This window comes from Herpailurus yagouaroundi, unplaced genomic scaffold (genome assembly GCF_014898765.1).
Source record: "Herpailurus yagouaroundi ecotype Mexico unplaced genomic scaffold, PumYag 165, whole genome shotgun sequence".
Classification (NCBI taxonomy): domain Eukaryota; kingdom Metazoa; phylum Chordata; class Mammalia; order Carnivora; family Felidae; genus Herpailurus; species Herpailurus yagouaroundi.
The window spans coordinates 443334-470324 of record NW_024412406.1 but is presented as its reverse complement, the minus strand read 5'-3'; the positions used below and the strand labels follow the sequence as shown (position 1 = coordinate 470324).

General features: G+C 36.1%; 1 protein-coding gene across 7 annotated transcripts in view; it reads left to right on the top strand.

Annotated features, from left to right (window-relative positions):
• Nucleotides 1–26991, top strand: part of WWP1 (WW domain containing E3 ubiquitin protein ligase 1) — a 147716-nt gene that overhangs the window by 35919 nt on the left and 84806 nt on the right. For 6 of the 7 annotated variants that reach the window (XM_040487457.1, XM_040487455.1, XM_040487458.1 and 3 more), the window contains 4 exons: nt 9873–10011; nt 10635–10759; nt 25034–25171; nt 25263–25329. In XM_040487457.1, the coding sequence (XP_040343391.1) occupies nt 9873–10011; nt 10635–10759; nt 25034–25171; nt 25263–25329 (469 nt within the window). The remainder of the gene's footprint in view (nt 1–9872; nt 10012–10634; nt 10760–25033; nt 25172–25262; nt 25330–26991) is intronic. The other variant, XM_040487453.1, reaches the window with a different exon arrangement.

Sequence of the window (26991 nt, the reverse complement as noted above, 5' to 3'; positions counted from 1 at the left end):
GCGCCCCTGCTTCTTTTTGAAAATTTAAGCAGATATGTATAGTATATGTGTTCATATCTCTCCTCCCAACCCCCACTTCTTAGGCACTTTTCTTCATTTTACAGTATTATCTTGGAGCTTGCTCCATAGCAGGATATATACCTTTCTGTTGTTGCATAATATGTACTCTGTTGAATAGACCTACCAAAGCTAATTCAACTAGTCTTCTGTTGATGGACATCAGGATTCCATTCTTTTGCTATTACAAATAGTGCTACAATAAAGATTTATGCGAATGTCATTTCTTGTTTTTGCTCATGTGTCTTTAGGATAGAATCCTAGAATGAAATTGCTGAGTCAGGGAGTAGACACATGTAATATTGCCATTTATTGGCAAATTCCTCTCCATACGGTCTGTACCATTTTGTGTTCCCGGATATCTAAGAGAGTGCCTATTTCCCCATAGCTTCATCAAAAGATGTTATCAAGCTCTGCGTTGTTGACAGTTAGAGAAGTAGTAGTATCTTGGGAGCGCCTGGGTGGCTCAGTTGGTTAAGTGTCCGACTCGTGGTTTTGGATCAGGTCATGATCTCATAGTTTGTGAGTTCAAACCCTGTATCAGGCTCTGTGCTGAGAGCACAGGCCTGCTTGGGATTATCTCTGCTGCTCCCCCACTCGGGCTCACTCTCTTTCTCAAAATAATTTTATTTTTTAATGTTTATTTATTTAAAAAAAATAGTAGTATCTTGGTGTCATTGTAAATATCATTTCTCTCATTATGAGTGAGGTTGAGCCATGTTTAAGGGGTTTTGTATTTCATCTTCTGTGAACCATGGGGGTGTATGTTTTGAAGCAATTCCCTGGATGATTCTGATGTGTACTTCACTTCACAACCACCTAGGTAGGTAATTCCTAATATTTCTTCTTTTGCTCTACATAAGAGGCTTACAGCCACATTTTTCATTTTCAGTGTTATTTGTGCAGGACCTGTGGCTAACATATCTGAAGTGTAACTTTGTTTTTGGTCCTGACCTTTGTGTGAGTTCTTAGTTGAAATAACAAAAACTTGATCTGATTGATTTGAGCCAAAAACTAACTTACTGAACAGCTATCAAGTAGCTCATAGAATCACCGTAAGTCTAGAGAACCAATTGAAAAATAGTTGTGGACCAGAGAAGTGCAAGTAGCCAAGATAATGCCACCATGGTATTTATCATTTTGAGTATCAATTACTCTTTTGAAATATAGTGATAGTCTTGGGAAACTGAACTTGGACCTATGCTAAATGGCACCAGATTTTAGTCCTTGCTTTTCTCTTTTCCCCTTTCCTACCCTCCCCTTTTACCTTTCTTTCATTTTGTTGATCTAATTTTTTAAAAATACGAAGCACTGTGAAATCCACAATCTTAACTGATTTAACAATACCTTTTGGAATAAATATTTACTATTTTACCAGTAAAGACTGAGAATCAGATCAAGTGTCTTCTGTTAGGAAAATCCCAACGTTTTAGGAGTCTAAGTTGTCTGTCGCTCCTTTTATTAGAGAACAGTGACCTCTGTTGATATTTCTTCTTTTTTTTTTGTTTTGTATTGATATTTCTTTTATTTTTAAAATAATCAGTACCATGTTTAAGACCCTTCTGCTATTACAGTTTGGCAGGTATGATTTATAAACTGACATATTCTATTAACTGATTTATTTTTATTCCTATTTCTGTTCTTAACACATCTGATTGGCAGTAGCAAATAAGAATATGAACATTGATCATGGAAAGAAGGAAAACTAAAAAAATTAAAAGAAAGTTACCCACCGTAATATGGTGATCTACTAGAGTAAAGCATGCACATAAGCATAGTAGCAAACATACGCATACCATCTAAAAATAGTTGAGATTTCAGGCTTTCTTTAGGAAGGGATAAGAAACAGAGTGCAAGGCATATAAAAACATAAGACTTGAGATTGAAAAGCTAATGCACTGTTATGTTTTCATTTGTAAATTTTTAGCTATTGTGTCTTCTATTACTTTCACCTTTTAAATTGTGATCATATGTATCATAATTTTGTATGAGTGTTTTAACTTTAACTTTATTTAGCTTTATTCTTTTCAAATGCTTCAACATTTATGGAATAATCTATCGTTTCCCATTGATTTGAAATGCTACCATGATCATATACAAACATCTTATTCTTTTTTTCATCTCTGCCCCTTACATCATAGATTATTTTAATTTTCATTTTTTTAAAATTTTTTTTTAACGTTTATTTATTTTTGAGACTGAGAGAGACAGAGGATGAACGGGGGAGGGTCACAGAGAGAGAGGGAGACACAGAATCTGAAACAAGCTCCAGGCTCTGAGCTGTCAGCACAGAGCCTGACGCGGGGCTTGAACTCAGGAACCGTGAGATCATGACCTGAGCCGAAGTCGGACGCTTAACCGACTGAGCCACCCAGGCGCCCCTTTAATTTTCATTTTGTAGTACTTTACAAAATGTATTGGGAGAAGTCTCATTACTTGGTATTTTAAAATATATCTGCACCATTCTCTCTCTCTCTTTTTTTTTTTTTTTTGTTACCTTTCATTTGAATTTTTGAGTCGTGCCTTCCCTTTTCCTCTGCTGCCATACCGTCCCAAAACTCCCTCAAAACCAATGTTAGGGGCGCCTGGGTGGCGCAGTCGGTTAAGCGTCCGACTTCAGCCAGGTCACGATCTCGCGGTCTGTGAGTTCGAGCCCCGCGTCAGGCTCTGGGCTGATGGCTCAGAGCCTGGAGCCTGTTTCCGATTCTGTGTCTCCCTCTCTCTCTGCCCCTCCCCCGTTCACGCTCTGTCTCTCTCTGTCCCAAAAATAAATAAAAAACATTGAAAAAAAATTTAAAAAAAAAAAAAAAAAAACCAATGTTAATGTTTTCATTTAGATCATTTAAAAATAACATATTAAGGGTGCCTGGGTGGCTCAGTCAGTTAAGCGTCCATCTTCGGCTCAGGTCACAATCTCACAATTCATGAGTTTGAGCCCTGCATCAGGCTCTGTGCTGACAGCTCAGAACCTGGAGCTTGTTTCAGATTCTGTGTCTCCCTTCCCTCTCTCCCCCTCCCCTGCTCCCAGTCTGTCTCTCTCTCAAAAATAAATAAACATTAAAAAAAAATAATGTATTAAATTAGAGATAATTGAAATCTTTCATTGTTAAAACTGCCAAATCCAGGAATATATCATGTCATTCCCATCAAGTCTTTTATGTCTTTCTGTGAGGTTTCATAGTTATCTTCATGCAGATCCTCTACATTTATTAAATTTATTACTAGATTTGGGGGGGTGGGTAGGCGTTATTATTTTTTTCCTGTTTTTATTTAATTTATTTCTTGGAGTATTTTTAATTTATTTTTTTAATATACATCCAAATTAGTTAGCATATAGTGCAGCAATGATTTCAGGAGTAGATTCGTTAATGCCCCTTACCCATTTAGCCCATCCCCCCTCCCACCCCCTCCAGTAACCCTCTGTTTGTTCTCCATATTTAAGAGCCTTTTATGTTTTGTTGTCCTCCCTGTTTTTATATTATTTTTGCTTCCCTTTCCTTAGGTTCATCTGTTTTGTATCTTAAAGTACTCATATGAGTGAAGTCATATGATATTTGTCTTTCTCTAATTCGCTTAGCTTAATACCTTCTAGTTCCATCCATGTAGGTGCAAATGGCAAGATTTCATTCATTTTTATTGCTGACTAATACTCCACCATATGTATACATGTGTGTGTGTGTATGTCTGTGTGTGTGTGTGTGTGTGTGTGTGTGTGTGTGTGTGTATACACACACACACACACACACACACCGCATCTTCTTTATCCATTCATCCATTGATGGACATTTGGGCTCTTTCCATACTCTGGCTATTGTTGATAGTGCTGCTATAAACACTGGGGTTCATGTGCCCCTTTGAAACAGCATACCTGTATCCTTTGGGTAAATACCTATTGTTGGGTCATAGGGTAGTTCTATTTTGAACTTTGAGGAACCTCCATACTGTTTTCCAGAGTGGCTGCATCAGTTTGTATTCCCACCAGCAGTGCAAAAGAGATCCTCTTTCTCCACATCCTCGTCAACATCTGTTGTTGCCTGAGTTGTTAACGTTAGCCATTCTGACAGGTGTAAGGTGGAATCTCATTGTGGTTTTGATTTGTATTTCCCTGATGATGAGTGATGTTGAGCATTTTTTCATGTATCAGTTATCCATCTGGATGTTGTCTATGGAGAAGTGTCTTTTCATGTCTTTTGCCCATCTCTTCACTGGATTATTTATTTTGGGGGTGTTGAGTTTGGTAAGTTCTTTATATATTTTGGTTACTAACTTTATCTGATATGTCGTTTGCAAATATCTTCTCCCATTCTGTTGGTTGCCTTTTAGTTTTGCTGATTGTTTCCTTTGCTGTGCAGAAGCTTTTTATTTTGATGAGGTCCCAGTAGTTCATTTTTGCTTTTGTTTCCCTTGCCTCTGGAGACATGTTGAGTAAGAAGCTGCTGCGGCCAAGATCAAAGAGGTTTTTGCCTGCTTTCTCCTCGAGGATTTTGATGGCTTCCTGTCTTACATTTAGGTCTTTCATCCATTTTGAGTTTAGTTTTTTGTGTATAGTGTAAGAAAGTGCTTCAGGTTCATTTCTCTGCATGTCGCTGTCCAGTTTTCCCAGCACAACTTGAAGAGACTGTCTTTATTCCACTGGATATTCTTTCCCGCTTTGTCAAAGATTAGCTGGCCATAGGTCTGTGGGTCCATTTCTGGGTTCTCTATTCTGTTCCATTGATCTGAGTGTCTGTTCTTGTGCCAGTACCATACTGTCTTGATGATAACAGCTTTGTAATACATCTTGAAGTCCGGGATTGTGATGCCTCCTGCTTTGGTTTTCTTTTAAAATATTGCTTTGGCTATCCGGGGTCTTTCTGGTTCCGTACAGATTTTAGGATCGTTTGTTCTAGCTCCTTAAAGAATGCTGGTGTTATTTTGATAGGTATTACATTGAATTTGTAGATTGCTTTGGGTAGTATTGACATTTTAATAATACTTGTTCTTCCTATCTATGAGCATGGAATGTTTTTCCATTTTTTTGTGTCTTCTTCAATTTCTTTCATAAGCTTTCTGTAGTTTTCAGTGTATAGATTTTTCGCCTCTTTGGTTAGATTTATCCTGTATTTTATGGTTTTTGGTGCAAGGAATTGATCCCTTGATTTCTCTTTCTGTTGCTTCATTATTGGTGTATAGGAATGCAACCGATTTCTGTGCATTGATTTTATATTCTGCGACTTTGCTGAATTCATGGATCAGTTCTGGCAGTTTTTTTGGTGGAATCTTGGGTTTTCCGTATAGAGTGTGGTGTCATATGCAAAGAGTGAAAGTTTAACCTCCTGCTGGCCGATTTGGATGCCTTTTATTTCTTTGTGTTGTCTGACTGCTGAGGCTAAGACTTCTAATACTGTGTTGAATAACAGTGGCCAGGGTGGACCTCCCTGTCTTGTTCCTGACCTTGTTCTTGAAAAGCTCTCATTTTTTCCCCATTGAGGATGATATTAGCACTGGGTCTTGAGGTGTTATTATTATGAGTGGGTCTCTTAAATGTTGTCTCTTTAGATACACGCATACGGACTCTTTCTGATAGATTTTTAAGTATTTATGTAATCTTAGAAGAGAGGACGTTTTGTGTATAACACCAAAGGAAACTTATTAAATGGGAAAATAAAGTTTATCCTATGTATTTCACTAATTAGAATCCTACTTGAATTAACAAGGTTATCTTTTAGTTACTTAAAATCATAGCATTTTAGTTATTTATATTAAATTTTTGCCCAAATTGTCTTTTAAAAATCACTTTATTTACCTTGCTAGCACCTAGTATTATTGAAGACTTTGCCAATAAAAGGTGTAAAATGGATAGATTTTGAATGTATCTGTAATTAACTCAGAAGAGTTAATTCTATACAGTAAATAAGAATAATAATGATAATGATAGAGTAATAGTTACCATAAGTGGGTGCCAGGCATGCATTTATTTTTTTTTATTTTTATTTATTTATTTTTTTTTTAATTTTTTTTTTCAACGTTTATTTATTTTTGGGACAGAGAGAGACAGAGCATTAACGGGGGAGGGGCAGAGAGAGAGGGAGACACAGAATCAGAAACAGGCTCCAGGCTCTGAGCCATCAGCCCAGAGCCTGACGCTGGGCTCAAACTCACGGACCGCAAGACCGTGACCTGGCTGAAGTCGGACGCTTAACCGACTGCGCCACCCAGGCGCCCCAGGCATGCATTTATAATAATTGTACTTGTAGGCTTTCCTTCACCAATCCTAAGAATCAGATACTATTGTTCCCCTATTTTTCAAATGAAAAAATTGAGGATCAGAGAGGTTAATTGATTTACTTAAGGTTAGGTATCTAGTAAGTGGCAGAGTTAAATATGAACCCAGATGTGTCCACATATGACTTATTTTTTTTAAAAGCAGTTTTAGGTTCACAGCAAAATTGAGAGGAAGTTACAGAGATTTCCCATATACCTCTGATCCTACACATGCACAGCCTCCTCCATTAATAATCATTCACCAGAGTGGGGCATTCATTACAATTGATGAACCTACTTTCACACATCATAGTCACTCAAAGTGCATAGTTTACTTTAAGGCTCATTCTTGTTGTTATACCTTCTGCAGGTTTGGATAATTGTATAATGACCTGTATCCATCTTTATAGTAACATAGAGTGTTTTCACTGCCCTAAAATTCTTCTGTGCTCCATCTATTCATTCCTCACCCATTCCCCAAGCCCTGGCAACCACTGATCTTTTTACTGTCTTTCCTGGAATGTTGTATAGTTAGAATTATGCAGTATATAGCCTTTTCAGAATGACATTTTTCATTTGGTAAAACTAAATAAAACTTAAATATGCATTTAAGTTTTCTCTAGGTTTTTCTGTGGCTTGATAGCTTATTTCTTTTTAGTGCTGCATAATATTCCATTGTCTGGGTATACTACAGTTTGTTCATTCACCTACTGAAGGACATCTTGGTTGCTTCTAAGTTTTGGCAGTTATGAATAAAACTGCTGTAAATATCCATGTGTGTTTTTTTTGTGTAGATACAACTTTTCACCTCCTTTGGATAAATACCAAGGAGTACAATTCCTGGCTCATATGGTAAGCGTGTGTCTAGTTTATAAGAAACCAACAAACTGTTTTTCAAAGTGGCTATACCATTTTGCGTTCCCACCAGCAATGAGTAAGAGTTCCTGTTCCTCCACATACTCTGCAACATTTAGTGTTGCTGGTGTTCCAGAGTTTGGCTGTTCTAATATGTATGTGTAGTGGTATCTCATGGTTGCTTAAATTTGTTTTTTTCAGATAACATTTTAAACAGCTTTTCATATGCTTACTTGTTGTCCACATACTTATTTGGTAAAGTGCTGTTAAGGTCTTTGGCCCATTTTTTAAAAATAAAGTTGTTTTCTTATTGTTGAGTTTTAAGAGTCCTGTATATATTTTGGACAACAGTTCTTTATCAGATGTGTCTTTTGCATATATTTTCTCTCATTCTGTGGTATGTCTTCTTATTCTCTTGACATTGTACTTCATTAATGTTAAAAACTTCTGCTCTGCAAAAGACAACTTATCAGTTGTTTCTTTCATGGATCATGCCTTTGGTGTTGTATTTAAGAAAGCATCACTATACCCAAGGTCATGTAGATTTTCTTATCTTCTAAAGAGTTTTATGGTTTTATGTTTTACATTTAGGTCTGTGATACATTTTGAGTTAATTTATGAAGGATGTTAGGTTTGTGCTTGCATTAATATTTTTGCATGTGGATGTCCAATTGTGCCAGCACCATTTGTTGAAAAGACACCTTTTGCTTTTAACACCATGCAGTATTGCCTTCCCCTTCTAGTGTATTGATAAGCCCTGCTTATTTTGAGGAAATCACTCTTCAATTTGGAGTGAAGAATCTTGGGTGGGGGACTTTTTGAGAGAGAGATGTCTGTGCCTTCTATGTCGCTACAGTGGTATTGAACTTAGAGCAATTTGCAACAGAAGGATGGGAATGAGTTTTGCCAAGACCTTGATAATAGCACTTCAGGCATACCATTGAACACTCTGATTGTTTTATGTTACCAGTACTTAATTATAGTATTTCTTTGAGTCTCTCTTGCTGTACTTCAGATATTAATTAAAGATATACTATATTTCAAATACTTGTGGCAGCATTTATCACTTTGTATTTCAGTGATTTATTTGTGTGACTGTTACTATTTTCTCACAGTAGAATGGAAGGCATTAGCTTATGTTCCTATCCTTAACATGTGATACAGATACGTTATGGAGGAAGTGTTCCACTTTCTCATCTCAGACCCATGTATTCATAGGTAATAGATGATAGAGGTGATCTTGATAAGTTGTTATTACTGCTGGTAGTCGTAGTTTGCGCTGAAAATACATACTCCTTATTTGAATTAGTAGTTGTAAAAATTATTTAAAATTAATTGCTTAGCTTAAATAGGTCTTCCTCCAGATCAGGTCAATTTGATATAAAATTCACTTTCTGTGAAGGGTTATGGTTAATTTCTCAAATGACATTTTGATATTAAGGTTTTTATTTGAAAAAGCAAATACTTCCCTTTTTTTGGAAACCAAAAAACCGGATAAAGCATTTTTTTAAATATTGCCCAAGTTCATATAATTTTCAGTAGGCAAGTATGAAACACTACCTGTAGTGCACAGGTTAATAGGTATGTTGAATCTGAAGATACTTACCTTTCTCTTGATGCTTGAGCAGTTCATTATTAAATTCAAATGGTTGGCAAGGATGTGGAGAAATTGGAACCCTTATATCCTGCTGGTGGGGATGTAAAATGGTACAACTACTTTGGAAAACAGTCTGGCATTATTCAACAGAGTTATCATATGACCCAGTAGTTCCACTCCTAGGTGTATGCCAAGAGAAATGAAAACATATGTCCACACAAAAACTTGTGCATGAATGTTTATAGTAGCATTATGCACAATAGACAACAACCCAACAACCCAGTAGAAACAGCCCAGATCTCTATCAACTGATGAATGGGCAGATAAAAAGGATACCTGTACAGTGGAATATTATTTGTCAATAAAAGGAATGAAGTACTGATACATGCTACAACATGGATGAACCTTGAAAGCATGCTAAGTGTGAAAGAAGACAGTCACAAAAAACCATATGTTATATGAATCCATTTCTGTGAAATGTCCAGAACAGGCAAATCTGTAGAAATGGAGAGTAATTGGTAGTAGCCTGGGGCCAAGGGGGAGGGACTGGGAGGAAATAGGGTGACTATGTGGGGTTTCTTTTTGGGGTGATGAATATGTTTTTAATTCGCTTATGGTGATGGTTGCACAACTGTGAATATATTGAAACCATTGAATTATAGGGGCGCCTGGGTGGCTCAGTTGGTTAAGCATCTGACTGGCTCAGGTCATGATCTTGCGGTTTGTGAGTTTGAGCCCCGCGTCAGGCTCTGTGCCGACAGTTCGGAGGCTGAAGGTGCTTCAGATTCTGTCTCCCTCTCTCTCTGCCCCTTCCCCCGCTTGTGCTGTCTCTCTCTGTCTCTCAAAAATGAATAAATGTAAAAAAATAAAAAAAAAAACATTGAATTATACAGATTAAATGGGTGAATTATATGGTATGTGAATTTTATTTCTGTAAAACTGTCAAGAATTCAAATGATTCTTGGGCATTATCAATAATAGCCCTTTTGTATTGTTTCTTCATTCTCCAAGGAAAAGAGTTTAAGTTGCTTAAGAAGCACAGTTCTGTTTTTATTGATTTATTACTACAAAATACTGTTTGTTTACATGTATTCACTACTGATTATCATGTTTCTGTTAGTTTCTAGTGCCAAACTAAAAAGAAAAAAGAACTGGTTTGGAACAGCAATATATACAGAAGTAGTTGTAGATGGAGAAATTAAGAAAACAGCAAAATCCAGTAGTTCTTCTAATCCAAAATGGGATGAACAACTAACCGTGTAAGTACCTTGCATAGAGAATGCAAAATTTCCAAAAGGGAAAGTGTGCTTGAAAATCTTTTGTGACTTTGTTGTTGTAGTTGTAAGATGACTTCAAAGTAGGAGTGCAATTTTCTAGTGTGAATATACAATTTTAAGTATGATGAGACTTTTGGTTAATTTTATTTTCTTTAGAGAGGAAGTATAATAATTCTTGCTTTTTGTTTTATTAACTGCATTATTCCATATACCCATATTTTCTGTTACTGTCTTGTAAAAATAGTGTAAAAAATCAGTTATCCTTAATTTTGTCATTTGAAACATAATGTTGGCATAGTAGAAGTGTTAAAAAATAATGCCATCAGTTGTCTTAAATCTTTAGGAATTTGTTCAAATAGAAATAGTGTTATTGTGAAATCTCAACAGGACTCTTGATCTATTGCTGCTATTTTGGTTTGCTAATTATAAAAATTCTTAGTTACTGAAGTCCTAATATACGTGAAAGCAAATCATTATTTTTATTTATAATTCAGATAGTTTACTGTTTCATACAGTATTTTTTCTCAAACTGAATTCATGGCTTTTTAAAAATTATTGAAGTAAATGTATACTCCTGTATTTTTGTTATAATTTTACCCATACAGAAATGTGACCCCACAGACTACATTGGAATTTCGAGTTTGGAGTCATTATACTTTAAAGGCAGATGCTTTATTAGGAAGAGCAACCATAGATCTGAAACAAGCTCTGTTAATACACAATAGAAAATGTAAGTTTTTGTTCTGATCTTTGTTTCTTTAAAAACTTATTTTAGACTCTTTACAAAGTATCCTGAAGTCCAACAGCAAAAAATAGTTTTGTATTTACAAAAGAGAACTTTTAGTTATTGCCTGTGATTGCTTTTAAGTTTGTGGTATTACATGAAATAGGAAGTACTCTGACCTTTCTCCATCTAGCAGATTTACAGGATGATCTTAGTTATCCATGAGTACCCTGTTATCAGTGATCATCAGTGATTTATTATTTTCTTATTACATACTTTGAAACTTGACAAAATGAACATAATTTGAGCCTATTGCTAACTTTGTTAGTAATTTGTACAGGATAAATTCTTACTCACATTTTCTTATTATATAACTAGTTCATTATAGAAAATACAGAGAATATACAAAATCATAGAGGAATATAAATTATCTGTAATTCTATCCGAGGATAACCACTCCTAATAACTTGGTCTCTTGTCTTACTGTTCATAGATACATATTTCTTTTTTTGCATCTACTGGTTTATCCCCTGCTTTTTTCATTTAACAATGTAATATGAACATAATGTTTACATGATACTAAATATTTCTAGCCTGGGTAAGATGGTTTAAGCTTCAGTTATTTGTAAATCTCCTTCATTGCATGCAAAAATTTTGGGGTATCCTTATGTTCATAATTCTGGGATAAGAGTTCATTTCTTTTAGCAAAATCTCAAAATATTGGGTGGTCCAAAGAGTCTGGTTTATGATTTAACTTATCCCTTATTGTTTAACATTTAGGCAGTTCCTAATAGTTCACTCAAACCAGTGCCCCTGTTCAGATATGTAAATCTTCCTGTGCACTCCTTTATTTCTTTAGAAATTTTCTCATTTCCAAAAGATGTGCTGAGTTACAGGCTAAAATGCTAATGTTTGTTTTTTTTTTTTTTTTTAATTTTTTTTTTCAACGTTTTTTATTTATTTTTGGGACAGAGAGAGACAGAGCATGAACGGGGGAGGGGCAGAGAGAGAGGGAGACACAGAATCGGAAACAGGCTCCAGGCTCTGAGGCATCAGCCCAGAGCCTCGACGCGGGGCTCGAACTCCCGGACCGCGAGATCGTGACTTGGCTGAAGTCGGACGCTTAACCGACTGCGCCACCCAGGCGCCCCATAAAATGCTAATGTTTTAAATAATGAATTGATTTTTTAAAGTTTTTTTCTGTTTTTAACAAAAATCCACATACAACCTAAAAATCTGTGTTTGATGTAGTTTTTGGACATAAGGAGTTATGAGTCAAGAAAATGTAAAAGCCTTACCAATTTTTATGTGTACAGATGTTTTAAAAAAATACTCTTTTGAAGCAATGAAAGTTTAATTCCCTGCTATGCCATGGCTTTTGGTCATGCAATTCTCTCTTGGTTATTGAAATAAGTAGTAGGTCTTTTAAGCATATAATACCCTGCCTGGTCTGATGGTGGCTGGATTTGTGCTTTTTTCTTGGCTATATGGCATTATTGGTGTAAATATATAATACCTCAGTTAACTTCTGTTATTTCAGAATTATGTTTGGTTTTGCCAATTTATATTAGCGCTTTCTGCATTTGATTAAGTTTTGCATGAGACTTTTATTTTATTTTTTTTTGAGTATACTTGATGTACAATGCTACATTAGTTTCAGATATACAACATAGTGATTTAACACCTCTATATTTAGGCTGTGCTCACCACAAGTGTAGCCACGGTTACCATACAAAGCCATTATAACACCACTGACTATATTCCCCATGCTGTACCTTGTATGCTTGTGACTTATTCCGTAACTTGGAGCCTATGTCTCCCACTTCTTCACCCATTTTTGTCCATCCCCCATCCTTTCCCCTCTGGCCACCATCAGTTTGTTCTCTGTATTTGTGTGTCTATTTCTCCACACGTAAGTGAAATCATATGTTATTTGTCTTTCTCTGACTTGTTTCACTTAGCCTCTAGGTCTGTCCATGTTGTCGCAGATGGCAAGATCTCATTCTTTTTTAGGGTTGAGTAATATCCGTGTGTGTGTGTGTGTGTGCACACGCATGCACACACACACGTGTATATAGATACATAGACACACGTATATATGTATATACGTACATATATACACACATATATACATATATACACACACTCCACATCGTTTGATTTTTTTTTTAACTTTTTTTTTTTTAAGTTGTATTTATTTTGGGAGGAAGGACTGAGATAGAGGGAGAGACAGAATTCCAAGCAGTCCCCACACTGTTAGCCTGACGCAGGGTTGAACTCACAAACTGTGAGATCATGACCTGAGTCCTAATCAAGAGTTGGACACTTAGCTGACTGAGCCACACAGGTGCCCCCACATCTTTTTTATCCACTCATCTATTGATAGACATGGGTTCTTCCATATCTTGGCAGTTGCAAATAATGCTGCAGTAAACATAGGGATGCATGTATCTCTTCGAGTCAGTGTTTTCGTTTTCTTTGGGTAAATACCCAGTAGTAGAATTACTGGATCATATGGTATTTCTATTTTTAACGTTTTGACAAACCTCCATACTGTTTTCCACAGTGGCTGCATCAGTTTATATTCCCGCAACAGTGCACATTCCCACAACAATACATTCTCCACATTCTCCCCAATACTTGTTATTTCTTGTTATTTCCACATTCTGACAGGTGTGAGGTGATACCTCATTGTGGTTTTGCTTTGTATTTCCCTGATGATTAGTAATGTTGAGCATCTTTACATGTCTGTTGGCTATCTGTACATTTTCTTTGGAAAGATGTCTGTTTAGATCCTCTGCCCATTTTAAATGTTTATTTATTTTGAGAGAAATAGAACAGGCCAGGGAGGGGCAGAGAGAAAGAAAATCCAAAGCAGACTTTGCTGTCAGCTCAAAGCCCCGACATGGGGCTCACAAACTGAGATCATGACCTGAGCTGAAACCAAGAGTTGGACACTTAACTAAGCCACCCAGGCTCCCCTCTACCCATTTTAAATCAGATTATTTGGGGTTTTTTGGTGTTGAGTTGTAGAAGTTTTTTGTTTTTGTTTTTGTTTTTTTTTATCAGTCCCTTATTGGATAGATAATTTGCAAATATCTCCTCCCATTTACTAGTTCCCTTTTTGTTTTGTTGATGGTTTCCTTTGTTGTCGCAAAAGGTTTTCTTTGGTGTGGTCCCAATAGTTTACTTTTGCTTTTGCTTCCCTTGCCTGAGGAGACCTTTCTAGAAAAATGTTGCTAAGGCCAGTGTCAAAGAGATTACTCCCTTTATTTTCTTCTGGGAATTTATGATTTCAGATCTCACATTTGGGTCTTTAATTCATTTTGAGTTTATGTGTGTGGTTTAAGAAAGGGGTTCAGGGGCGCCTGGGTGGCGCAGTCGGTTAAGTGTCCGACTTCAGCCAGGTCACGATCTCGCGGTCCGTGAGTTCGAGCCCCGCGTCAGGCTCTGGGCTGATGGCTCAGAGCCTGAAGCCTGTTTCCGATTCTGTGTCTCCCTCTCTCTCTGCCCCTCCCCCGTTCATGCTCTGTCTCTCTCTGTCCCAAAAATAAATAAACGTTGAAAAAAAAAAATTTTAAGAAAGGGGTTCAGTTTCATTTTTTTTGCATGTAGTTAGCCAGTTTTTCCAGTACCATTTATTGAACAGACTGTCTTTCCCCCTGTGAATTCTTGCCTCCTTGGTCATAGAATAACCATATAAGTGTGGGTTTATTTCTTGGCTCTGTATTCTGTTCCATTAATCTATGTGTCTATTTTTGTGCCAGAACCATACTGTTTGATTATTATTGCCTTGTAGTATATCTTGGAAGTCTGTGATTATGATACCTCCAAGCTTTGTTCTTTTTCAAGATTGCTTTGGCTGTTTGGGCTCTTTTGTAGTTCCATACAAATTTTAGGACAATTTGTTTTAGTTCTGTGGAAAATACTATTGATATTTTGATAGGGATCGCATTAAATCTGCAGATTGCTTTGGGGAGTATGGACATTTTAACAATATTCTTCCAACCGATGAATATGGTATGTCTTTCCATTTCTGTCATCTTCAATTTGCTCATTAGTGTTTTATAATTTTCACAATATCAGTCTTTTACCTCCTTGGTTAAGTTTATTCCTAGATATTTTATTCTTTTGGTATAATTATAAATGGAATTGTTTTCTTTTTTTCTTAACTTTGTAAAAAAATTTTATTTACTTAAAAATTTTTTTTAATGTTTATTTATTTTGAGAGAGAGAGCGCACGAGCCGGGAGAGACAGAAAGAGAGAGAGAGACAGACAGAAACCGAAGTAGGCCCCAGGCTCAGCACAGAGCCCAACATGGGGCTTGAACCCATGAGCTATGAGATTATGACCTGAGCCAAAGTCAGATGCTTAACCTACTGAGCCACCCTGTTGCCCCAGAATTGTTTTGTTAATGTCTCTTTCCCCTACTTCACTATTAGTGTATAGAAATGTAACGGATTTCTGTATGTTAATTTTGTATCCTGAAAGTTTACTGCATTCATCTATTAGTTCTGATAGATTTTTGGTGGAGTCCTTAGGGTTTTCTGTGTGTGGTATCATGTCACCTCCAAATAGTGACAGTTTGACTTTTTTCTTGCCATTTTGGATATCTTCTCTTCTTTTTCTTGTTTGATTGCTTTACCAAGGATTTTAAATACTATGTTGAATAAAAGTGGCAAGAGTGAACATCCTTGTCTTGTTCCTGATCTTAGAGGAAAAGCTCTCAGTTTTTACAGTGAGTATGATATTATTAGGTGTGGAGTTTTCGTATATGGCTTTTATTACATTCCCTGTAAACCCACTTTGTTTAATTTTTATTATGAATGTATGTTGAACGTTGTCATAAGCCTTTTCTGCGTCTATTGAGATGATCATATGGTTTTTATCTTTGATTTTGTTAATGTGGTGTATCACATTGATTTGTGACTATTGAACCATCCCTACATCCCCAGGATAAATCCCACTTGATTGTAGTGAATGATCCTTTTAATGTATTGTTGAATACAGTTTGCTAAAATTTTGTTGAGGCGTTTTGCATTTGTGTTCATCAGGAATATTGGCCTGTAGTTTTCTTTTTTTGTAGTGTCTTTGGTTTTGGTATCAGAGTAATTTTGGCCTTGTTGAATGTATTTGTAAGTTTTCCCTCCTTATTCACTTTGGAATATCATATATTTCTAGAATTTATCCATTTCTTCTAGGTTATCCAATTTGTTGGCATATAATTTTTATTTTTTATTTTTTAACGTTTATTTATTATTGAGAGACACAGAGAGACAGAGCATGAGCATGGGAGGGGCAGGGAGAGAGGGAGACACAGAATCGGAAGCAGGCTCCAGGCTCTGAGCTGTCAGCACAGAGCCCGATGTAGGGCTCAAAGTTGTGAACCGTGAGATCATGACCTGAGCTGAAATTGGACGCTTAACCAACTAAGCCACCCAGCACCCCTGATATGTTAATTTTTATGTGTTGTGGCATGGATCCCCTTGGGTCATCTTGTTTAGAACCCTCTGTGCTTCCTGAAACCATGATGTCTATTTCCTTCTCCAGGTTGGGGAAGTTTTCAGCTGTTATTTCTCAAATAACAGGGACAGAAAACTGTCCCTTTCTCTCTTTTCCTTCTGGAACCTATATAATGTAAATGATTGCTTGATTTTGTCCAAGAGATCCCATAGCTTATGCTCAATTTTAAAAATTTCAGTTTTCTTTTTGTTGTTCAGCGTGGGTGCTGTTACCCTTCCTTCCAGATCACTGAGTTTTTCTTCATTGTCTAATCTGTTTATTCCCTCTAGTGTATTTTTCATTTTTGTTTTTGTATTCTTCAACCCAGATTAGTTCTGTTTTATATTTTTTGTTGTTGTTATTTTTAATTTTTTTAAATCTTTATTTATTTTTGAGAGAGAGAGAGACAGAGTGGGAGCTGGGGAGGAACAGAGAGAGAGGGAGACACAAATCTGAAGCAGTCTCCAGACGGCTATGAGCCATCAGCATAGAGCCTGACGTGGGGCTCAAATTCACGAACTGCGAGTTCACAACCTGAGCTGAGGTCGGACTCTTAACGGACTAAGCCGCCCAGGTGACCCAGTTCAGTTTTATATTTTCTATGTCTTTGTTGAAATTGTCACTAAGTTCATCCACTTTGCTCTCCAGTCCAGTGAGCATCTTTATGACCTTTACTTTCAGTTCTTTATCAGGTGGATTGGTTGTCTCTATTTCATTTAATTCTTTTTCTGAGGTTTTTGTCTTGTTCTTGTTTGGAGCATATTGTTCTGTCTCCTCATTGTGCTTGACTTTCTTTTTTTCTGTGAATTAGGCAAAACAGCTCCTCTCCTAAACTTGAAGGAATGATTTTGTGTATGGTCTTGCATGGCACCTCTTTTTTAGTGCACATGATCATTTCTCTTAACCCAGAGATGATAATGACTAAAAATTGGTGAATTTTGTTTGTGTGTGTATAAGAATTGGGATTGTATTCAGTTTTGCATTCTGCGTAGCTCTCTTAATGTGTTTTTTCCCTGTATCATTCAGTGGTATTCTTTGTAAGCTAATGTAGTAATTCTATATTTTATCACATATTATAATTTATTTAACCACACTTCTATCCTTGCTGTCTAGATACTTTCCAATTTTATTATATTAGACTGTATTGAACCTTCATATAAAGATTATAATTTTCCTCCCCACAAAGATTATCATATTTATCTGCCAAAATGACTTTGTAGGAAGGCTGTAATGTTCAACATTCTTTGAAAGGAAACTTTTATAAATGGTATAAATTTGAAGTTCTCTCTTGTAATTTAATTGAGCAGAGTATGCTCAGAGGAAAAATAAAATTTTGTAAACATTCATACATTTCTGAAGTTGATGGATTCAGAAATGCTAGTAGCAGCATCCTGTAGATCCTAGGCAATCTATTTTTTTTTTTTTTAATAACTTAAAGGTGTATTAGTTTACCAGGGCTGCCATACCCAAATAATAAAGACTGGATGTCTTAAAGACCAGAAATGTATTTTCTCTCACAATTCTGGCAGCTAGAAGGCTGAAATCAAGGTGTCAACAAGGTTAGTTTCTTCTGGGGACTCCTCTCTTTTTGGCTTATAGATGGCCATCTTTTTATAATCATATGGTCTTCCCTCTGTGCATGTGTCTGTATCCAGGTTTTCTACTTTTACAAAGGCATCAGTCATTATTGGATGAAGAGCACCCTAGTAATATCATTTTAATTGAATTACCTTTATTTAAAGATGCTATTTCCAAATAGAGTCACTTCTGAGGTACCAGGGGTTAGGACTTAAACATTTGAATTTGGGGGCAGGGGGAAATAACTCAGCCTACAACAAAAAGTAAATTAATTTTTAAAATTAAAGCTTGTGAATCATGTTTTAAAGGTAGAAGAAACCTGTGAGTCCTGTAATCCCAATGACTCATTTATTAAATAACTTTTAAGCTAAGTGGCTTGCTCAAGAACAGAAGTAATTGCAGAGTTTTGACTAGAACACAGGTTTTCTGATCATTATTTTTTATTTTTAATTAGAATAATGGAGAGTTAATGTTCTAAAATTAAGATGGCTTTGTAGAATTTAAAAGTACACTCATAATTGATCACATTCTTGAGTGCCCTTGATTTAGCCTGTTGGCTTGGCACTTGGACATTGTCCCTCTTGAAATTTAGAAGTCTAATTTCTTCCTGTTCTCAAGGCCTTGACATTTTCTTCTCATAAATTCATGTTTTTACTATCCCTTTTCCTCATATGTTTTAGTTAAGGGTGGAGGCTTCATTCATTTGAATAGGTATTTTTCCCAGTTTTTGAAGGTAATTACTTTTTCAGCCTTCATGGTGGAATATGAGTTGTTATAGCCTTAAATAAAACCCACAACTAACAACATAAAATCATCTCCTCTCCCCTCCCTCCCCAAATCTAACTGTGGCTTACTAGGTAAATTCTTTCACTTCACATTTATATCCCAGTGAGCCTTCCAGTTCTTAACCTTTATTTTTTTCTTGTTGTAAGCTAGTTGGATGGTGTCCAGAGTTTTTGCTCATGTGATCCTCTGAAATACTGTTTCAGCGCTTTTGTGGATTTAAGCGTCATTTGCCCTCCAACCTTTAGTTATGTGTTCAGATCACCAGAATGCCATTCTGAATTTTGGAAATTATTTCGTTGGCTCTGCAGAGATATGTGGTATATTACCAGCCGTGGATACTGATATCTGAGATGTATTTCTTTCTATCAATTCCACTATTTCTTAAATCGCAAAGGAAAAATCCCTCTATTATCAAAGATAAACAAGCCTAATACTAGTTAAAGTGGTAAGGACAGATTTTAATCAGTAAGATGCTATTGCAGTAAGGAAGAAGGTTCAGTTTAATCTGAACTCCTTTTTGTACAGAAGTAACTGGGCATTTCAAATGGAGAATGAGGGAGTAGAGAGGTGGGTGGAAGCTAAGTAGAGTCAGAGAAGTGAAAAATTATGAAGTGTTGATTGGTGTAAATGTGATTAGGCCAGTATTCTCTACTAGTTAGAATTCTGTTCTCCCACTTGGACTGTGAGTCCTAGGCCCTGTCCTTCCTGATGATTACATTTCATAAGAGTGTCTTTCAGGTCTTTAACAAAGACACTCCTGAGTTATAGGAGATGACATATACAGTTGACCTTTGAACAACACAGATTTGGATGCTGTTTTCTCTTCCTTATGATTTTCTTAGTAATATTTTTTTTTCTTCCTAGCTTACTTTACAGTAAGAATACAGTATATAATACATATATCATTTTAAATATGTGTTAGCTGACTGTTTCTGTTATCAGTAAGGCTTCTGGTTATCAGTAGGCTATTAATAGTTAAATTTGGGAAGAGTCAAAAATTCTAGGTGGATTTTCAACTGCACTGGGAGTCAGCACCCTTAAACCCTGCTTTGTTCAAAGGTCAACCCTACATCTCAAAGAGACAGAGGAAGGATTTACCATTGTAAATTGTCTACAGGTGTACTGGAACAAACAGTAAATTCTTTAAGCAGCCCTGAGCTTTCTCAGGCAGACACTTTAAGTGGGGCATGGTCATTCCTGAGTTGTTAGAACCAACATAGTGTGTATTCAAGTTTTTTTAATTTGCAGGAGAGGTGGTGGGTGAGATCATTTGTGCTGTTTGGAGGTTTTTATAGGCCAGAGTTGAGCCCTACTTGAGAAGATGGCTCAGAGGAACTTGACTAGAGTTGGTTTAAGGAAAGAATCTTTGTGCACCATGGGTGAAAAGTATATACATCAGAGTGTATATAGACTCTTTGTATAGAGTCTTTGTTTTGTATTTCAATTTTGAGACTGACAGAGCTACTTTAAACACCCAAAAGAGGAGTGAGATGGCTGCTACTCAAACACTGGGGACCACACTGAGTTTTTTTATGGTATTAATAGAACTAAGAACTTTGCTTTTGTTGAGGAAAGCATTTAGAAATCCATTAAGTTCACTTTAAATTGAATTATGTCACAAATGTTTTACAATAATCAAATAATTTGAAAATTATTTCCTTATATCAAATGGTAGGGAAACACAGTAGAGAAATGTGCCATTTATGATAGAGGACAGAGCATAAGTCAAATATAATATTAGTTAAAAATTTGCTTTAGTCTTATATACTTAGCTAATACTAATTTGTTTAGTTTACTAAGTCTCAAGTTCTCTTCTGTAAAACTCCCTTAGTATCAGTGCAGACTAAGATATATTAAAACCAGGTTTTGAACAAATAGTATTCTCATACCTAGTGATATAACCGTATTTATATTCTTTTAGAAAGATTTTTATGATTGAAAATACTAGGTGAGAGGGAATGAGCAGTTTGAAGCCTCCAGCTATGCATAGCTGTCTCACTTGCCTTCCTGAAATATTATGCTAATTTGTACACACAACAAAGTATATGAGAGTGCCCATTTGGAAATATTTGCCATACTAATAGATTTAAAAAATGAATGTTACTCTTTTCAAAGCTTTCTTTAATAATTGAAAAACTCACATATTTATTGATCATCCATATTTTATCATTTGTGTCTGATTATCTTATAATCTGTACATTTTTTATTGGTTGTTCCTTGTTTTCTCACTGATTTATAAGAGCTCTTTTTTCTGCTAAAAATTTGCCACTTTTTTATTTTTGGTTTTGACTTACAGACATTTAATATTTTTTCTGTCATTAAAGTTTTTCCAACTTCCATTTTTTTGTGTGTGTTCAGAATATTTTCTATACTCTATTATTTCCATTATTTTCTTCTTATACTTTCATTATGTAATTTTTTATTTCTTTTGTAAATTTTGAAATTAATTGTGTTACACCATAGGAGATGGGAACTTTGTGAGTTATTGCACATTGACTCATAGTGTGATATAATGGAAAGACTTGGGATTTAGAACACCTGGTTATTCTTGGGACTGTTACAACTTGTAACCTAATACACTCATTTTGTTTCTAAAATTCTGTTGTAAACATACATAGCTGTATGTTGGCCATCCTCCAGAATGGTCCCAAGCATTCTTACCTTCTGGTGTTTGCACCTTGTGTGGTCCTTCCCACATTGAATCAGAGATGGTCTGTGACAGAATATGGTAGAAATAATGGTACAGGACCTCAAAGACTTGGTCATAAAAGACGTTTCAGCTTTTGCTCTTGTCTCTTGGATTATATACTCACAAGTCACTAAGGTGAAGACTGAAGAAGCCCTATAAAAAACATAAATGGAGAGGAACTGAGGCCTCTTCTCAGCTCTCGGCACCAGCTTGTTAGTTATGCATATGAGTCATTATTTAAGGGGATTTTCTAGCGCCTCCCAAATTTCTTTCCCATAGGAACTGAGCAGTAATAAACGGTTATCGTTATTTTAAGTGACTAAACTTTAGGATAATTTGTGGCTTTTTTTAATCTTTATTTTTGAGAGAGAAAGAGAGAGAGTATGCATGCTGGGAGGGGCACAGACAGGGAGATAAAATCCTAAGCGGGCTCCAGGCTCTGAGCTGTCAGCAGAGAGCCCAACGTGGGTCTCGAACCCATGAACTGTGAGATCATGACCTGAGCCAAAGTTGGACGCTTAACCGACTGAGCCACCCAGGCACCTCAGGATAATTTGTTTCTTAGCAATAGATAATACAGTGTGCAAGCAATTTTTTTAATGTTTTATTTATTTTCTTGAGAGAGAGAGAGGCAGAGTACGAGTGGTAGAGGGGCAGAGAGAGATGGAGACACAGAATCTGAGGCAGGTTCCAGGCTCTGAGCTGTCAGCACAGAGCCTGACACAGGGCTTGAACTCAAGAACCACGAAATCATGACCTGAGCCGAAATCAGACACTTAACTGAGCCACCCAGGTGCCCGGCAATTTTTTAAATGGCTTCAATTTGACTCTTGAGTTAAATCTAAATATGTGAAACACCTTTAAAAAACAAGATTTTTGAAGATCTTTATTTTCTGTAGAGATAGAGTGTACTTTTTCAACAAACCTATGATGGATAAATTATTTAGTCATATTATCTAGCTTCTCAGAGACTCCGATTGTTCTGTTGCCCTATTAAAACTAAGAAAGAATGTCTAGGATGGAAGAAAAATCAGATTCTGCCTTCTAAGTTTCCTGAGGACAGTCCTATCATAATAATTTAAACATTTATTAAGTACCTACCTTTTTTCAGATACTGAGGATACATGACTAAATTAGATGTACACAATTTCGGGTCTTTTGGAGACTGCAGTTTTAGGTTGGGGAGGTCAGTCCCACCCCTCACCCGCACCCCCCAAAAAAATTCTGGTGATAAGTCTGTTAAAAGAAATAAGTGGAATAAGTAGGTAGGTTTACTTTAGGCTGGTCAAAGTTTATCCTGCTTTCTCAGTATAATATCTGGCACACATTAGGCATTTACATGTTGAATAAATGAATATGTCTGAGTTGGTTTGTTTATATGTTAACATAATACTCTCATTCCCCCTGCCAACATACATATATGTACATGTAGATGGAAATATTATTATTCCCAGTTTTATGACTCAGATGTTATATCCCAATTTTCCATGTTCAGAATTGTGAAAGACTAGATGCTGTAAACAGCTTCCTGTTGCATAGTTATGTCCCTGATAGGACAAATTTTTGTGGCATTAATGATCTTTGCAAAGAGGCAAAGTGATCTTCAAGGCCTCCCTTCTTCCAAATAAAGAAAGAAAAAGCAAAATCTTACAAATTGGAGTTAGATGATGCTGATAGCAGTTTTCAAGGTACTAAGCTTTTGGCTCACAGCAAGATAGGGGAGCTGTGGTTGGATTCCTGTAGTCTAGACTCTTTGGGGTGCCCTCAAATCACTACCAGCATTAGAAACAGACCTGACTGTACTAACGCCCAAAGACTACCCTTGGTCTAGTATCAGAGAATGAACTCACCATCAAAGATTATAAATTATAAGAAGCCATCATAAGCAGAGGTTGATAAATGTGTTCTGTAAATGGCCAGATAGTAAATATTCAAGCTTTGCAGTCTCTATTGTGTACCTATTCAGTTCTTCCATTGTAGTGGGAAAGCAGCTATAGAAGATCTATAAATGAATGAGCATGACCGTTGAAATAAAACAATTTACAAAAACAGGTAACAGGCCAGATTTGGCCTGCAACCAGTTTGCTAACCCCTGCAATGGAAGGTGGAGTAGAGGAGGTATTTTAAGAGATAATGGCTGTTTGAATACTGATGAAAAATAAATTCTTAGGTCCATAATCTCCCTAGTAAGATGATAAAGAGAAAGTCATGTTTTCATCAAGTGAAATGCATGACACCAAAGTCAAAAAAAGCAGCTGTAGAGAAAAACAGATCATTTGAATGGAAATTATGAATTAGAAATATAGAATTAACAGTAATAGAAGATAGTAGAAAAATATCTTCAAAGAGTTGAGAGATTATCATCAATATAAAATAGTATGCTCAACAAATCTTTTGAAGAGGAGAATCCAGGCATTTACAGACTAAAAAATGAGAGCATTTACCATCAAGAGACCTACATTAAGGGGATTTTGAGAGGTTATTTTTAAGAATCTACTCAAGCTAATGTTAGGAACAAGAGCTAAATCTCCACATTGCAGTTTCAATGGAGAGTAATGACAAAAATGAAATAGAATGGTAGTCAGTATAGTTTTCTTCAGCTACAGATTGTTAGAATCTAGGTAAAGCTGAAATTCATGCTTTTGTAGGTTTTCCCCCCTATACTGTTGTTTTCCTCCTAATCTCTAATTATTTTAATTAATATTTTTGTGATGTGGGGTGAGGTTTGTAGTGGTATAATTCTATAAGATCTTTTATTACATAGTTCTTAAATTTTTTGCAAAGAATTTCTGTTGTGATTATAGTGGTCTCATGTTTTTTTTGTCTTTTCTGTACTTGGATAATTGGTTATGCTTATGCTGGACATTTGATAAATGGGGAAAAAAACACCCAAATTCATTAAATGTAGAAAAGACCAAAATCAAGGATATGATCTAAGAAGAAATATGTTCCATGGTTTCAAAAGCTGCAGAAAGCCAGTGACAATCAGACTGAAGAATTTGGATAGTAAAGGGATCACTAAAAACTTAATATACTTCTCTGGGATAGCTGTTGAAGCAAAATGACCTCAAGCTTAAATAAGAACTAGATATCCTAATAACAGGAAGGAAATATTTGATCTCCTATGAAAAAAAACTATTGTCATAGTACTTACTATTTATTGAGTACTCAACATGTGTCAAGCGTAGTGCTAAGAACTTTCTGTGTGATTTTTGCATTTGGGCCTTATGATAATCCCTTCTAGTTTGATGCCTTCGTTATCTCCGTTTTGTAATGACAGGAACTGAGGCTGTATATAGTTTGACTACTTAAAGTACAGCAGTAAGTTCCAGAGCTGGAATTAGTAACCAGACCACCTGACTCCCATGCAGAAATTATGCCTTAACCACAAACGTTGTGGGCTGAAGAGCAAGTTTAGGTAGTTGTTGTGATTATTATCTGTGTTTATTTATATGTTCTCTGTGCTTTTTACTGTGCAAAGGAGCAATTAAAGATGATATTGAAAGCACGTGGTGAGGGGCAAAGAGTTTTTCAACTTGGTGTGATAGGGATTGAGTCTGGTGTAGTATAGAAAGATCTACTGATATAAGTGCAAACAGTTCTTTCCACTTGTAGCTGTGAAGTACTGAGCTAGAGTAATTCTTGATAGGTAGTTTTGATTTCTAGCACATAATTTTGTATGTGGCAAAAGCTTTTTTTTAAATTAGAATTTTTTTTTTCCTAGTGGAAAGAGTGAAAGAACAATTAAAACTTTCTTTGGAAAATAAGAACGGCATAGTGCAAACTGGTGAATTAACAGTTGTGCTGGATGGATTGGCGATTGAGCAAGAAAATCTAACAAACTGCAACTCATCTCCAACCAGTAAGCCAACTTTATGTGTTTTTAAAGTTTGAAGTGGGAAAAAAACCTGAAAGAAGTATATAAAAACCTGCTTTATTTCTTTCTTGTTTAGTAGAAATACAGCAAAATGGTGATGCCTTACATGAAAATGGAGACCCTTCAACAAGACCAACCTCCAGGTAGAATATTTTATTTTAGTATTTGTGGCAAGGTAATGTAACGTTTCCCATATATGAAGTTTTACATTTTAACCTTAGAGTTTGCCATAGAATTTAAAAGCTTGTATCTGTACATATCATTTGTTTAAATTCTTTTAAAAGTAGTTTTTAAAGAGATAAATTACATTGAGATATAATACACATACCAAAAGGATTACCTTCTATATATTTCAGTAGATTTGGGTATAACAGTCACGACTATCTAATTTCAGAAATTCTCATCACTCTCAAAAAGGGACTGGGGGCACCTCGGTGTCTCAGTCAGTTAAGTGTCCCAACTCTTGATTTTGGCTCAGGTCATGATCTCACGGTTGGTGGGATAGAGACTGCCTTGGGTTCTGCACTGACAGCTCAGGGCCTGCTTGGGATTCTCTTGTCTTCTCTCTCTGCCCCTCCCCTGCTTGTGTGCACGTACTTGCTCTCTCTCGCTCTCTTTCAGAATGAATAAACATTTAAAGAAGTGGGGGGGGGGGGGGGGGGGGGGGAAACCTGGGTGGCTCAGTCCGTTAAGGGTTAGACTCTTGGTTTCAGCTAAGGTCATGATCTCATGCTTGGTAGGTTCAAGCTCCACATCAGGCTCTGTGGTGAGCCTGCTTGGGATTCCTCCTCCTCCTTCTTCCTCTCTCTCTCTCTCTCTCTCTCTCTCTCTCTCTCTCTCTCTCTCTCTCTCACATGTGTGTGTTCTCTCTCTCTCTCTCTCTCTCTCTCTCTCTCTCTCTCTCTCTCTCTCAAAAATAAATAAACATTAGAGAGAGAGAGAGACTCTGTAGCCATGAGCAGTCTCTCCCCATTCCTCTCTCCCAGCTCCTGGCAGCCCTAACCTACTTTTTGTCCAGTGGCTTGGCCTGTTTTGGCCTTTTCTTAGATATGGACATATATGTCACTTTCTATTACTGGCTGTTTTTACTTAGCATGAGATTCATTCATGTTGTAGCGTGTGTCATTAATTCATTCTTTTCTTTGTCACCTTCTATTACTGGCTGTTTTTACCTAGCATGAGATTCATTCGTGTTGTAGCATGTGTCAGTACATCATTCTTTTTTATTGGAAATGGCTTCTTAAAATCTGTATTTAGGCATATTATATCAGTAAATAGATAGGTGCAGATAATGTGGAAAAATTGGCATCTTTTTGCTATCTGAATTGGCAGCTTCCAGTAGATCACTAGAAGGTACATGCTCCACAGATTCTAGTCTTTCCTCAGAAATCATCCTGCCATCTCAGAAATTCCCTTTGCTTACAGTTTGATGACCATAAAAGCTTTCTCTTTGGAATAGTTTAAATTAGAATAAAAACATATAATAGACTGGTTATAATGAATCCTTCAAAATATAAAAATACATTGCCATAAAAGTGACTTGTTAATGTCTGAAAAATATGCTGGTATATGACAAAGTGTGACTTCTATTAATATATAAAATTACTAACATCATTACTCCTAAATTGTTATCAAATGATTCTCATAGAGCACAGATAAGTATATTTTCTGAATATGTATTTGGCTTAAATAAATCTATTTAGTTTCCATAGGAAAAAACTAAGAGCTAAAAGGGTACAACACTAGGTAGATTAAAATATTTTGTCTGTGTGTATCTAAAATATGTATCTGTTTTTATAATCTTT